Source organism: Mus musculus, chromosome 5, assembly GCF_000001635.26.
Source record: "Mus musculus strain C57BL/6J chromosome 5, GRCm38.p6 C57BL/6J".
In the NCBI taxonomy this organism is placed as follows: Eukaryota; Metazoa; Chordata; class Mammalia; order Rodentia; family Muridae; genus Mus; species Mus musculus.
The window spans coordinates 5,236,939-5,251,176 of record NC_000071.6 but is presented as its reverse complement, the minus strand read 5'-3'; the positions used below and the strand labels follow the sequence as shown (position 1 = coordinate 5,251,176).

General features: G+C 41.9%; 1 protein-coding gene across 5 annotated transcripts in view; it reads left to right on the top strand.

The window, feature by feature from the left end:
- The window catches only part of Cdk14 (cyclin-dependent kinase 14), a 576,868-nt gene that overhangs the window by 129,075 nt on the left and 433,555 nt on the right, over positions 1 to 14,238 (top strand). For all 5 annotated transcript variants that reach the window (NM_011074.3, XM_006503544.4, NM_001310448.1 and 2 more), the window contains one exon: positions 1,949 to 2,194. In NM_011074.3, the coding sequence (NP_035204.2) occupies positions 1,949 to 2,194 (246 nt within the window). The remainder of the gene's footprint in view (positions 1 to 1,948; positions 2,195 to 14,238) is intronic.

Here is a 14,238-nt window from a genome sequence, read left to right as displayed (position 1 = left end):
TACTATATTTTCATGTCAGCCTTGTGCTTTTTAAAATAGTAGCTTTTGAATGAATGTCTCAGAGCCTCTGCTCTTTTGTATCAAACATAGGATGACTAATTATTTGGATGAATCTTTTTGTGTATGATTTATTACAAGAAGACTGAGCAAGGCATTATGGGAGAAGGATGCAATCACTTGGTGTGGTCCTTGCTTCCTAGAACCTGGGTAAAGAGTAGTTGAATCTTAGATGCGGGAGAGAAGACTGCACAGGTAAGAGCACTTGCTGCTCTTTCAGAGCCTGCACTCTGTTCTCGGCATCCACTTGGCACACTTTCATCACACTTTCAGAGGGCCTGCACTCTGTTCTCGGCATCCACTTGGCACACTTTCATCACACTTTCAGAGGGCCTGCACTCTGTTCTCGGCATCCACTTGGTAGCTTACAAGTCTGTAGCTCCAGTTCCAGGGCTCCAACAGCATCCTCTAGGTTCTCTGGGCACCGAGCATGTATGAGGTACATTTGCTCTCTAGATGGAGTCAGCCTGCATGCTTCAACCATATGTGCTCTTATGGAATGTTTTCTAGTTTTCCTTAGTTGATAGCATCTAGTGATGCAGAAACTGTTTAATTAGGGAAAAACTGAAAGCAATTTAATTCAAGATGGTAGTTTCTTTAGAGAGAATTGTGAGCTTAGCGTGTGAGTCGTCTGTGGCTGTGATACAATGCCTGAGATTCCCTGAAACCAGGAGAGATTCCTCTGTGTCCAGCATAACTCTCCACACTTGAGCTTGACTGTTGTTTGGGAGCCCGAGGTAAAGCAGGACACCCCAGTCAAGGTGCAGCGTAGAGCAGAGCTGCTCATGCGATGGCTGCTGTGAATCCCAGTGAGAGCTGTGGCAAGCTAGAGAGAGAAACAGAGGGGACGGGGAGAGAGATGGAGAGAAAGAAGGGAGTGCAGAAAATGTGCTAGAATCCTAAAGTTAAGAAAATGCACAAAGCCAGTGGCCTAACTTCCTTCTGCTGGGCCCTGTTTACTAAAGCTGCTGCCACCTCACAATACAGTGAAGACCACCAAGGCTTCACACATGGCCTTAGGGTCCCCAAAGGTCAAAAGTGGGATACCTCCCTCACAGGAAAGCTAGAGGGTGCAAGCAAACTCCAGAATTTCTAGAGGATAGAGAACATGAAAGAGTTAGAATACAGCATGGTAAATGGGGACAGAACCCCAAAGGACTAAAGTAAATTGTGCGAGGGAGCAGGCTGAGTACTGAGAGAGGGACCCTGGCTGCTGGGAGAGGAACAGGGGCCCAGTGTTTTAAGGTAAACAGCCTTGAACTGACTGTCACCAGGGGTCTTCCACTGATAGTATAATTTGCTAGCTTTGAAGTTCAAAAGAAAAACCCACAACCATCCTCATTATTTATTACCTAACTACTATTTCATTCCAATTTAGACATGAAGTCAAGATGGGACAGATTTTCAACCTCTCTTCAGACATAAATCTTTGAAACAGAGTAACACCTTGAGTCCATTAGCTTCTGTAACTTCCCTCAACTCCTAGGTCCCTCAGTAGGCGCCCCTCTGATCCAGGCTAACTGTGGGTGGGTTTTTTGTTGTTGTTGTTGTTTTGTGTGTGTGTGTGTTTTGTTGTTGTTTATGAAGTCAGGTTATTCACTCTTTCGATGATTTAGAAATATGCACTTGCAGTCAGATGAAGACTCTGACATAGTCAAGAACCTTGTAGGATATGTGGCCTCTGGCGTGTTTTCCTTTGTTTACCGTTAGATAGGTACCTTTCCTTTTCTTGAATTGTAAGTGGTGACTCAGTGAGCTTACACAGAATAATATTTTGGGCTTTTTTGCTATTTCTTGAAATTGAAATGAACACTGGAATAAAAAAAATAGCATGTTTAGTGATAGCGATGTTTCAGTGAAGAGTCCTCAGCTCATTTCTTTTATTTTCCAGATATGTGTCACAAAGATGTCTACCCGGAACTGCCAGGGGACAGATTCAGTGATCAAGCACCTGGACACAATTCCTGAAGACAAGAAAGTCAGGGTTCAGAGGACGCAGAGCACTTTTGACCCATTTGAGAAACCAGCCAACCAAGTCAAAAGGGTCCATTCTGAGAACAATGCATGCATTAACTTTAAATCCTCCTCTGCTGGCAAAGAGTCACCTAAAGTTCGGCGGCACTCCAGCCCCAGCTCGGTAAGTTTGTCACAGTCAACAGAAGGACTGGCCTTCACCAGGGCTGCCCACTGAGCAGAAGACTGCAGGCCGTGTGCTCAGTGAGGGTTATGCACTCTCTCCCTGGGAGGTTGAGTATTTTGGAAGAGAGAAAGCTATAAGCAGACAGACTCTTGAGTTAAGAGTACCCAGCAAGCAAATGAATGAACGAATTTAACTTATTTTTGCAAAACACCTTTATCTTCTTTAAAAAAATATATTGTTTTGGAGTTAGACCAATTTATCATTAAAATCTCTTGGCTACAGTCTCTTAGAGATGTTTCAAAACTTTCCTATGCTTGTGAGAAGTTTTTAAATCAGACTCACAAAGCATTTCATTTCAAGAATGAATGTTGTCTCACTTCAAGAATGAATGAGAGTCTCATGGTTTGTTCCCAATGCAAATAGGTTTGGAATTTAACAGCAAGGCACTGATCCTCAAAGGGAAAGTCCTTCATTTTTAGGAAATCCTAAGCTCTAAACCAAGCCAATTCTTGCCTTTTGACCAAGGTGCCTTAGTTTTCTGTAATAGAATTCTTGGGATCCCTTCAAAAATAGAAATTCACATTTCCTCATTCTAGAGATGGGGAGCCCCAACTTAGGGCTGTCGGTGTGGCCAAGCACTGATCTCACTCATCAGGACAACAAACAGATGAGGTCATTGTCCTCTACAGGTGTCATCTCTGTCTGTACCACTGAGGTGGGGACATTTTCAACATTCTCTTTATGGAAGGGGCATCCAGTTTCAAGTTGCTTGCTGCTTTTCACTTATAAAACTGCAATCAAAACTCATACTTTCAAGGCTGACTGGTGCTTAGCACTGTAAAAGTATACTGCGATCTTTTGAAATGGAATAATTTTCAAATTTAACCAGAACTTAATAATCTTTTGACATGGATGCCCAAGGATTTTAAAACTGAGAGGGGAACGTTAAGGGAACTTGGTTTCTGTTATCTTGCTAAGAACACATGTCCTTTGAGTTCAAAGTTTTCACGAAAGCAGAAACCGCATAGCCCCTGAGCTGCTTCAGTAGTACCTGTACTTCAGGTCCACTAAGCTCTGAACAGCGCCAGTGTTGATACTGGTCAAGTAAACAAATATGACTAGGACACTTCTGAAACTTGGGTGGTGCCCGCAGTCCTTTCCTGCAATCTTTTTGTATAACTACAAGGGAGGATTTGCTTGGGTCACAGCTCTGTGGTTAACTTCTCAGAGAAGCTTCCTTTTAGTATTATGTAGAAGAAATTGAGAATTGTTGAGAGCAATCAAGATCCTACCACGTTGAGAATTGTATGTAGTTACTATGTAGTATCCTGTTAACCTGTATGTTGATCTATGATTGGTTTGTAGAAATTATCATACCAGATATTGTAGTCTTACACTAAAAGGTACTGTCTGAGTCCACAGCAAGTGACAATCTCCCCCTGCATGTTATTTGGGATTCCTAGTTACAATGAGCGGGCCTAATTCTCCTTTGTTTTTGGCTCTAATTGTTCCTGTAAATGCAACAAGCTTTTAGAAATGCTCATTATTTCTAACTTTTTATTGTTTTGTGAGTTTTACATCATGCACCCCAGTCCTACCCATCTCCAGTCCCTCTCATATCTGCCTCTCGCCCTTTCAAACCACCCCCAAAATCCACACAAACAGAAGAACAACCACCACCAACAAAGCATAGCACAGAAAACATCTCACTGTGGAAGCTGTAGTATGTCACAGTGTGTCCCACAGTATACCACTCTGTCTACATATCTTTACTTGCAAATGTCTGTTGCAATTGAATCATTGGTCTGGTTCAAGATATCATCAGGACACTTCCCAGTCATCCTGTTGTTGCCCTGTGTCATGGAGATCCTGCAGCATTGAGAAGCAGGACTGGTCCTTTCACATGGCCCAACCATTCACCGATGGATGAGTTAGTGTAGGACAACTTAGAGGTCTGATCTGGGCCTAGGTGATAGCAGAGCTGGTTAACACACCAGCTCTCCCTTATCTGCACCACCAATGTGAACTCTTCAGCATGGCTCTGGCTAGGCCACTCATCAGTAGGAGGCAGGGTCAGCTTTCAAGCCCTCTAGGCCAGCTCTCCTTACTACCAGAGGGAAATGGTACCCACACTACCTCAGGGTGGATGAGGGGAGGTGCCAGCTTTCCCTCACTCTCATCCTCAGGCCTGGCTCATCTGTGGTTCCTAGACCAGGGCCAGCACTGCCTTGCTACCCAGGAGATGTTCAGTGCCTGCTCTGCTGAGTGCTGCAGCTGGCTAAGGACAGGGCCATCTCACCCTCTCATGACCCCAGGGACAACACTCTCAACTGCTGCAGGGGGTGAGGGGTGAGGGGTGGGTACAACAAGATTTTTTAAGATCGTTCTCTCTCTTTCTGTCTCTCTCTGTCTCTGTCTCTGTCTCTCTCTCTCTCTCTCTCTCTCTCTCTCTCTCTCACACACACACACACACATACACATCCTCATCCCCTTATTTTAAAAATTCTCACAATTTCTGGTTCTCAACAATAATTTTGATTTATAATTATATTTTCTTTGTCTTTGTTCTAGAATCAGACATATTTCTAAATACCCATCTGTCATTTCAGCACTCCACCCCCACCCCCACCCCCACCCCCCAGGGGAATGATACTTAGGAAACAAGGCCTGATTGCTGCAAGCACTTTATCGCTACTGGGAGCCATGTAGTTTTAGAAATCAATGCATGCCTCGTAATGTAAGCATAAACTGTGCTTTGAATATTCACTTATAAGTATCAGTAAGGGAAAGCTTATCAAGAAAGGCTGGGCCCACCTGTCCGGTGTACTTGGTATTTCTCTCTCCTTATGAAGATTTTGTTATTGCAAGTTACTTGAATATACCTTAAAAGGTCAAATATGATAACATTTGGGCAGATGCTAGTGTCCTAGGTTTTGAAACCCATCGTATAATTAGAGAAACAGGTAGAGTAAAACCAAGCCAGTGGGCAGTATCTCAGATCAGCATACTCCTCCTTGAGTACAGGAGAGTACAGGGAAGGCTCAGGTGTTTAGTAGTCTCTAGTCTTTCTTTCAGGACTTCTCTGAAGTGACACTTCGGCACACTTTCCTACCCTACATAGAAACTATTGGAGTAAATTCTGCGTGGTGTAGATTCAATAGGTCCAAGGGAGTGAGGAGCTTCAGGAGTCAGTGACATGAAGAAATGGCATGAGGTATAGCTGGTGGTTTATTGGATAATAAGGAATACACAAAGAGCCAGTTTTTCCTCTGTTACATTTGTATCTATGGATAAATTTACCTAACATTTTAAGCTTACATTAATATGTAGCATATGATGATGTATTACATGTAATACAGAATACTCATAATACAGAAAGTAGAGTGTACAATGGTTAAGTGTCTAACATTTATTACTCACAATTGCATGTTCTTTTCATTTGTCCATCTCTGGTGGCAAGATCAGTAACCGCATTTCACCCTGCACAGCGATGTTAGTAAGATTATTTTATACCTGTGACAACCACAGGAAACCATGCCCTATGAAAACCATTGGCACTGCTTCCTGTTTCTTTTGGAAGCATTTTATGATATAGCAGTGGTTGCTAAACCCGAGAGTACCCTTTGCCCTGATACAGCAGCATTCGGTTGTACCTGTGTCTCATCGTCATTTCAAAACAATTTGTCCCTAGGAGTAGAACTTGAAGCGTGGTGATACACCTCTTGTTATAATGAGGAAACGATTGTTTCTTATATGTAGCATTAAAAACAGTAGAAACTGTTTTTAATTGCTACATCTTGGAATGAGGATATAACTCAGGGGCAGAAAGTGTGTCCATCATGGATAAAACCCTTTGTTCAGTCTCTAGTACTGCACAAAATCAAAACACAACTCAAAAAAACCCCAGAAACTAAAAGCTATTGCAAACCTTAATCACACCATCATTTCATGTGCATGTGTGTTCCTGTGTGTGTAGGTGTGTGCATCATGCATGTGCATTCAAACATGCATGCATGCGTGTATGTGTGTGTGTGTGTGTGTGTGTGTGTGTGTGTGTGTGTACCTGTGTGCATGTGGGAATGTGTTTTCCAGCTACGGTTTGTTATATGTTAGGAACAGTGGCTGAAGTTCAGGAATCAAAATTACCTTGGTATCAGTAGCTACCATACTAGTCTATACTGATAGTTTCCCCACTGTAGACCATGGCATGTTAAAATTCAGGCATACTATAAAGAATATAAAATCATAACAATCAACATGTTTTAAAAAGGTATTTGATAGTCTGTTTCCAACATTTTGCCTGCTTACTTCAGTAGCAGTAGAATTTAATGCTGTGACGGATACCATGAGCATTCACTAGCCTTTGCTCTTACTTTCTGCCCAGCCTATCAGTACTCCCTTATGAGCTGTAGCTGTTGGGAATCCCATAGGTAGACTGTCTTGGTGGCTCAGGTTAGAAGGTATTTTATTAATTAGGGCTGACATCTGCTGAGGCTGAACAGAGCTTATTTTCAAAACTTGAATATTTAGGTGGAGTTTCTCCATACATTCTACAAACTCCTGCAGATACACATCTTTCCATACTATAAAAATCTTCCTACCCTGAGAAGTTGTGCCAACTCTGGAGAGAGAGGAGGAAGGTATGGGTGAGTCCTCACAGAGTCATTCTGGGGTAATGTTCTCTTGGCATTGCTTCTTTTCTGTTGGGAGTGAAAAATCTCCACACAGAACCAAATCTCCTTGTCCTCTTGCTTCCGTGTCTGGTATTTGGATCCATACCTTTGTTCGGCATTCAGGTCAGCTTTGTCATTATGTTGTCTATTAATGAGTTGTGAACTGCCTTAGCAGTGTAGCAAAACTACTGAAAGATAAGTGTCTGTTCAGGGGTTTGAGGAAAAACCAACATGCCTGGCAGCTAGTGTGGATCTAAGTATTTGTTATGGGATCACAGAATTCTGATTGACCCCTTCCTTCCCTCCCTGACTCTAATACCCATGCAGCACACAGCACTGCAACAGTTCTTAGTTGTGGTTTCCTTGCAGTTAGTGGTGGTATCTGAGTTAGAGGTTAGTGGTGGTTTTCTTGCAGTTGGTGGTGGTTTCTGATCTTACATGGCTGCCTAACCAAGGCTGTGCACTGAAGACTTGGTCATTACCCATGCATCATGAGGTAAGACCTAGACAAGGAAAACTAGGTCATGTGACCTTCAAGGGATATTGTTTGGACTTGCCCAACCTGCTTCCTGTTTCTCTCATCTTCTGCTTTCTTTGCTCTTCTTATCCCTTTCCCTTCCCTTCCTTTCTCTCTTTCCCTTTCTTTTCTTCTGCCCCAATTCCATCTGCTGTGAGGTAAAGCTGTCTTCTGATATGTGCTCCTTTCATTTGGAACTGAGCCATCACAAGCCTAAAAGGTGACCAAGGAGTCAGGTGGCCATGGACTGAAGTCACAACTCTTCTGTTTTGTGAATCTTAGCTATGTTGTCAAGGGGTATGGAATGCTGATGACACAGGGGTTCTCCACAGCCTCAGGCAAACAGCTTCTCATCCTTACTGAGAAGGAGAACTAATCTTCCATCTATGGGACTGTGGATGGATCATTGCAATGCACATGCACACTAAGGGCTACTTATGCACATTATAATGATTCAGTTGAAACAACCACCCCTACTTCTAAGAATGAGAGTTCACCCTAATGTAGAGCGAAACACAATTAACATTTCCCCCATTTGGGTGAAAAATCAGTCCATGGAACTATTTTTATCAGGACGGTAGTAATAAAGGAAAGAGCTTTTCATTCCTGATCAATTACATTAATTTTAGTTCTGCCAGTAGCTACAGAATGCTTGATAAGTTTTGCTATTTCTCCAGCCTTACATTCTTCATGTCCACATGGGATATATAACAGAATCAATGTCCCAGTGTGTCTATCAGGATTAAATTTAGATAATAAAGGCCAAAGGCTGATGAGCAAACCTGTAGTATGTTTGGTATTTGTTACCTCTATTGAGAAATGAAGTGGAGCCGCTAAGGTCCTGCCTCATGAGTGGCAGCGTGGCCGGCTCGGTACAGCACCTACACTTTCCATTACCCAGACCAATGTTCCCCTCCAGTGAGCCAGGCAATTGACAGTCCTTTGCACATCTATTCTGTTTTTGGAAAATGTATTAACATTATCTCATTAAATTCAATGTCTCCATGGAGTGTCTGTTAGCAATTGCACATTAGCTGTCTGTATTTCCAAGTCACCATGGTGCTTTCAAGCGTGCACTCTAAGTAGAGAAGCGATAAGAAGAAAACAGTTGTCCCAGAAGGCTGCTTCCACCCATTTGTGCACCTGAGGTCACAGAGCCAAAGCTGGTGCTCAGGCGACTGCATCTTGGCTTGATCTGGTATCTTACTTAAACAGGACAGATAATAAAGTTATATGAAGAAAGGAAAATGAAATGCTTGATCTTTTAATTTAAAAATAGGGCCCCCTCCTTATAGAGTAAATTCTTGGTCTTGTTCATTTGATAGGAGGGGTTTTACTCTTGGCCTCTTTAAACACTTGGCATTTGGATTCCTTATTTATATACATGGTAATTGCACACCAGACTACTACTTTTCCATGCTTAAAATAGGAGACTCACATGTGAGACTCTAATCCTCAAAGCTCAGACTGTTTCATACATACCCTGTTCCAGAGAACCATTCTTTCATAGACCAGAACTGTTGTTAGACAGGAATCACATGCCTCACAGGATTCGTCTTAGGAAGCCTGTATGACTGGTCTGCAAATTATACATTTCCACAGTGTCTATGTGTCAGTTCCACAGGGGGAATAGCTGATTGTTTTACTGCAAAATGCAACAAAGTATTAACTTTATGCCATTGTGGTGTTAATAGAATGTACTTTAGCCACAATGGTTAATATATCCAAATCCATTTAGTTAGAAATATAAACCTTCGTGTCATTAGTATCTCTGTTTGCTTGATTTTCTTTCTTGTGAATAAGATGGGGAATTTATTTTATTTTTTAAAGATTTATTTATTTATTTATTATATGTAAGTACACTGTAGCTGTCTTCAGATACCTCAGAAGAGGACATCAGATCTCATTATGGATGGTTGTGAGCCACCATGTGGTTGCTGGGAATTGAACTCAGGACCTTTGGAAGAGTCAGTGCTCTTAACTGCTGAGCATCTCTCCAGCCCAGGGAATTTATTTTATAAATGAAAACTTTAATATTTTAAAATTTTTCTCTGTACAGTTTTTTTTGTGTGTGTTGCTGTCTTATTTGAATGTATTGCATATTCATGGCAGATTATGAAGAGTGAAAGATGACAATGTTTAGTCAGTTATTTGTGCCTCTCCCAAGAGAGGAAAAAATGGCCTCCATTCTCTGTTCAGTTTGTGGGGTCCTTGTATTTTCCTTAGCATGTGGTAGCAGATAAGCCCCGAGAGAAGCAGAGGGGTGTTTCCTGCAGCTACCTTTTTCTTCATCTAAGATTCATTGTGAAAGGAGCCCAAAAGCAAATGTGAAGACTTTTCCACTCTGATTTAAAGTGATTTAGAGAGGAACTGTGAACACAATATTTTCTCCATTGAAGATCATTTTATTCTGAAGTTTAATATAGGTTGACAATTTCTATTTCGAACTTGGGCTCAGGAGGGTGATGCTGAAGTGCGACATGCTCAAGCTGTTTCCTGGCGCTGAGAATGCGGGAGAACATAACCCACACGGGACCAGTCAGGCAGCTCTGCACGCCAATGTCCATTACATCTTACAGGATTTTATGTATATTTTTTGAAGAGAAAAAAAGTAAAAAGCTCTTCAGTGTAGTGTATAATTGAACATATATGGAAATAAAATCTCATTAAAAATAAAAAAAAAGGACTTGGATCTCCTCTGCAACTCCCATCCTGTCTATATTAAAATTCAAAGTATATTCATCTGTCACCAATCTGTGTATTTTCCTGTGGCCTGTATTGTGTTCCCCCCAAAACCTCTATGTTCAATTTCTAAACCACAGTACCGCAGACCCCATTGGAAGAGGTGATTGGGTGAAAATACAGTCGTTGGGCTTCTTCCTAATCCAATGTAAGGGATGGTCTTATGACCCAGGGAGGGACACTACAGAGGGAACACAGGCTGAGAAGCAGTAGGATGGAGGTGGCTGACCCTGAGCGACCTTCACAGAGACTGACCTTGCCTCCACTGTCTTGATCTGAGGTATTGCGTAATTGGGAGATACCCTTTCTGTTGTTGATGTTACCCAGGCTGCAACATCTGGACACCTCTAAAAAATTAATCCATGTCTAAGAAACAATGCTTTGTTACTAGTTAGGCTGTTTTCTTAAAATATTGTTAATTACCAGATTTTGCTATTTCTTTTCCTTGCGCTGCATGTTGAATGGGAACAGATTAAAGAGACAAGTTTTGCTTTGAGGAAAAATGTGTTTAATTAAAACTGAGCAGATAGTTTTGGGAAAGTCATCTTTCTGGGAGATTCTCCCATTTATACACTCAGACTAGAGTAAATGATGCTGAAAGTGTTGTACAGCCCCAGTTATTTCTGATTTCTCCGAAGACAAGAATTCTATTTTGGGTCTGTACTTCATTAAAAATTTAGCGACATGTAACTATGGGGCTTGGTGTGCCTGTGTGGAGTTGTCCTCTCATTGGATGATTTGTTGAAGCAATGGGTTACTATGGTGTTCAGCTCTGTGGCAGATGGAGTAATTGATCCTAAGAGCTTCTTGCAGTCTATGCTACTTTCTTTGACATGCTCATTCTGCCTATAAAGATGCTCAGCCAGCAACTAGAGATATGAGTGTTTAATAATTGAGACGGAGATTTTAATTCTCTTTATGTCAATATTAAAGATAAGAAGGACAGTTTGCCTCACTCATCTTCTTTAGTCTATACATATACTTCATTTACTAACCATGTCATATACACTTGGAAAAAGTTGTCATCCCAATTGGCAAATTGACTTCTTTTCGATTTCCACCATCATTGGATTTTTTTTTTTTTTTTTTTTGGATAGTATCTCTCAGCAAAATCTTGCTGGCATATGCAATAGTGTATGGGTTTGGTGGCAGTGCCTGGCAAATACAGAAGTGATGCTCACAGTCATCTATAAGATCGATCACAGGGCACCCAATGGAGAAGCTAGAGAAAGCACCCAAGGAGCTGAAGGAGTCTGCAGCCCTATAGGTGGAACAACATTATGAACTAACCAGTACCCCCAGAGCTCGTGTCTCTAGCTGCATATGTAGCAGAAGATGACCTAGTAGGCCATCACTGGGAAGAGAGGCCCCTTGGTCTTGCAAACTTTATATGCCTCAGTACAGGGGAATGCCAGGGCCAAGAAGTAGAAGTGAGTGGGTAGGGGAGCAAGGCAGGGGGAGGATATAGGGAACTTTCAGGATAGCATTTGAAATGTAAATAAAGAAAATATCTAATAAAAAAATAATCAGTACCCTCAAAAAAGAAAGAAAGAAAGAAAGAAAGAAAGAAAGAAAGAAAGAAAAAAAAGATAGTATCTCTGTGTAGACCAGGGTCGTTTTGAACTCAGGGAGATCTGCCTGCTTCTGCCTCCTAAGTGTTAGCATTATAGATGTGTGATACTACATCCTACCTCCATCATTGGTATTTTTCGTGAGTCTGTTTTAAACTTGTAAATTATACAGAGATGACACCTTGAGGTGACACTGAGATGGTCTGATTAAACAAAGGATGGCTTTTTATTGTTAGGTGTTCTGAGTCCTTACTTTATTTATTTATTTGTTTATTTATTTATTTATTTATTTATTTATTTAACATAAAGTCACAAGCTTCATTATGCTGGTTTCCTCGTCTCCCTCCTCCCACAGCTTATGCCAGTCTGCTTTTGTGTGTGTTACGTGGTGAATCTATTATCCTCTCCACACCCTTCCTGAGAACCCGCCTTCCCCTCTCACAGCCCCTTTCTAATCTCATCCCCTTTACCTGCACTCACACCCACATAAATCTATATATCTAAATCTTAGGAGCTAGGCTCTGCATAGGAAAGAGTATGTGGTTTTGTCTTTTGTGATCAGATCAACTCCATTAATGTAGTAATTTCCAGATCCATCAACTTATCTTTCTTCTTGGCTGTATGACATGTCATTATATATATGTTTCTCATTTCTTCATGTTGATCAGTCATTGTATATCTATGTTATTGTGTTTTCTTGCTATTGTAAGTAGAGAAATATTGAGCATGCTCATCATGCTAATATCTCTGTAGAAGGATGTAGCATGCTTTCAGTATGTGTATGTATTCCACTGTAGTAGGGTAGCTTGGTCACGTCGTGCTTATATGTTATTTATTTATTTATTTATTTATTTATTTATTTATTTATTTGAGAAACCTCCCCTCTGATTTCATTAGTAGTAGACCAATTTACAATTTATATCCTTGCTAGCTTTAAATGTCCTTTTCCCTGGTAGTAGCCATTCTGATTGGTATGAGATGGAATGCCATTATTATTTTAATTTGCCTTTTTCTCATAACTAAGGATGTGAACCTCTTTACAAATACATATTGGTCATTTCTCTCTCATAAAATTTTGGATTTAGACAGTTTTAAACACACACGCACACACACACACACACACACACGTGCGCACGCGCATTCTGGTTACTCCCTCCTCTTATTTCCCTCTCACCTGGGCCAGCCACTCCCCTTCCCTAAACAGCTCTTATTATATGGTCTTTACTTTTCATCTTGTGTTTCATGTCAGACTGTAACTGCATGTCTGTGAACCTGGATGTGAAACTATAGAGACAGGCGAACTCACCAGTGGGTACAACCAGATACCATTGCCGCAGTCATCTCCACTCCAGCTGAGACACGAACGACACAGACACCAAGGCGGGTTCACGCAGCAACTTCTTTACTTGTGGCTTTTTTTCCTACAGCTCTCTTCCCCAGCAGCTTCTTCTTCCTCCATCCTTCTTGCAGCTTTTCTTACACTACCTCACTTACAACAGCTTCTCTTACAACAGCTCGCTTCAACTCAGGGCAAGGGCTAAACAACAACCAAACTTCTATACTCGCACCAACTGACCTCATCTAGCTCCACCCCACCTCATCCAATCAGAATTCACACGCTCCAGGCACAAGCTTATGTGGTTCACAGATAGGCTGACAGGTCCAGATCACGAGGAACAGTCCAGCCTGGCAGGCAGCCCACACATGCAGTCTCACTGCACATGCTCGGGCAAGGCAGTAAACATCTTGGCCCATGCGGCTGTACCCGCTTCCCGCATCTCCCCCTTTTTGTTTTATTAGCAGCTGTGGGATCAACATCTGTCTTAGGTTGCCCCCATCCGTGCCACATCCTTACCCGTCATGGGAGTGATGAACTCACTTTCGCCATCCTGTCTTAGGTTGGTATGTGCACGTGAGGGGCTTACCCGTCATTGTTTACTGATCCAGCGTGTTGAGCCAACATTGGTGGGATGTTCCTGTTTCCAGGGCTGCCATAGCCTGCACTAAGGCTCGTTTATCAGCCCTGTGCTGCCTTCGCATATGTGTCATCCACGAAAGCATTCCTCCACACACAACAGTCAGCAGGAGTGCTCAAAAGGCCATCCCTCCCCAATTTTTTAAGAATCCCACAGTTACCTGGATGATCTCCATCCATTGCTTTGCAGTTGCAATCTCCACACTGGTGTTGTTCATGGCAATAATCGATGCTTGCGATTCCTTCATCTTTGTGTCAAGATTATGACTCCAATTTCCTAGCCGCATTGCACCAATTGCAGGCGACAGATTTGCAGCTCTGGAAAAATTCTGATACTGACCAGAGGTTACACACATTCCTGACATATGAGTAATGCAGGAAGCAAATACTAACTGCTCCAAAATATTCACCTGTTCCTGCAATCAATCCACTCTTTGGTTAACCATAAGGATACCAGCTTTCAAATTTGTATTCCAGTGGAGCCGAAGCCCCAATTTTCTCTTTTCATTCCCCTTGAAGGGAAGCTAGCATGGTGACTAGGCAAAAGCAAAATTTGAGCAATT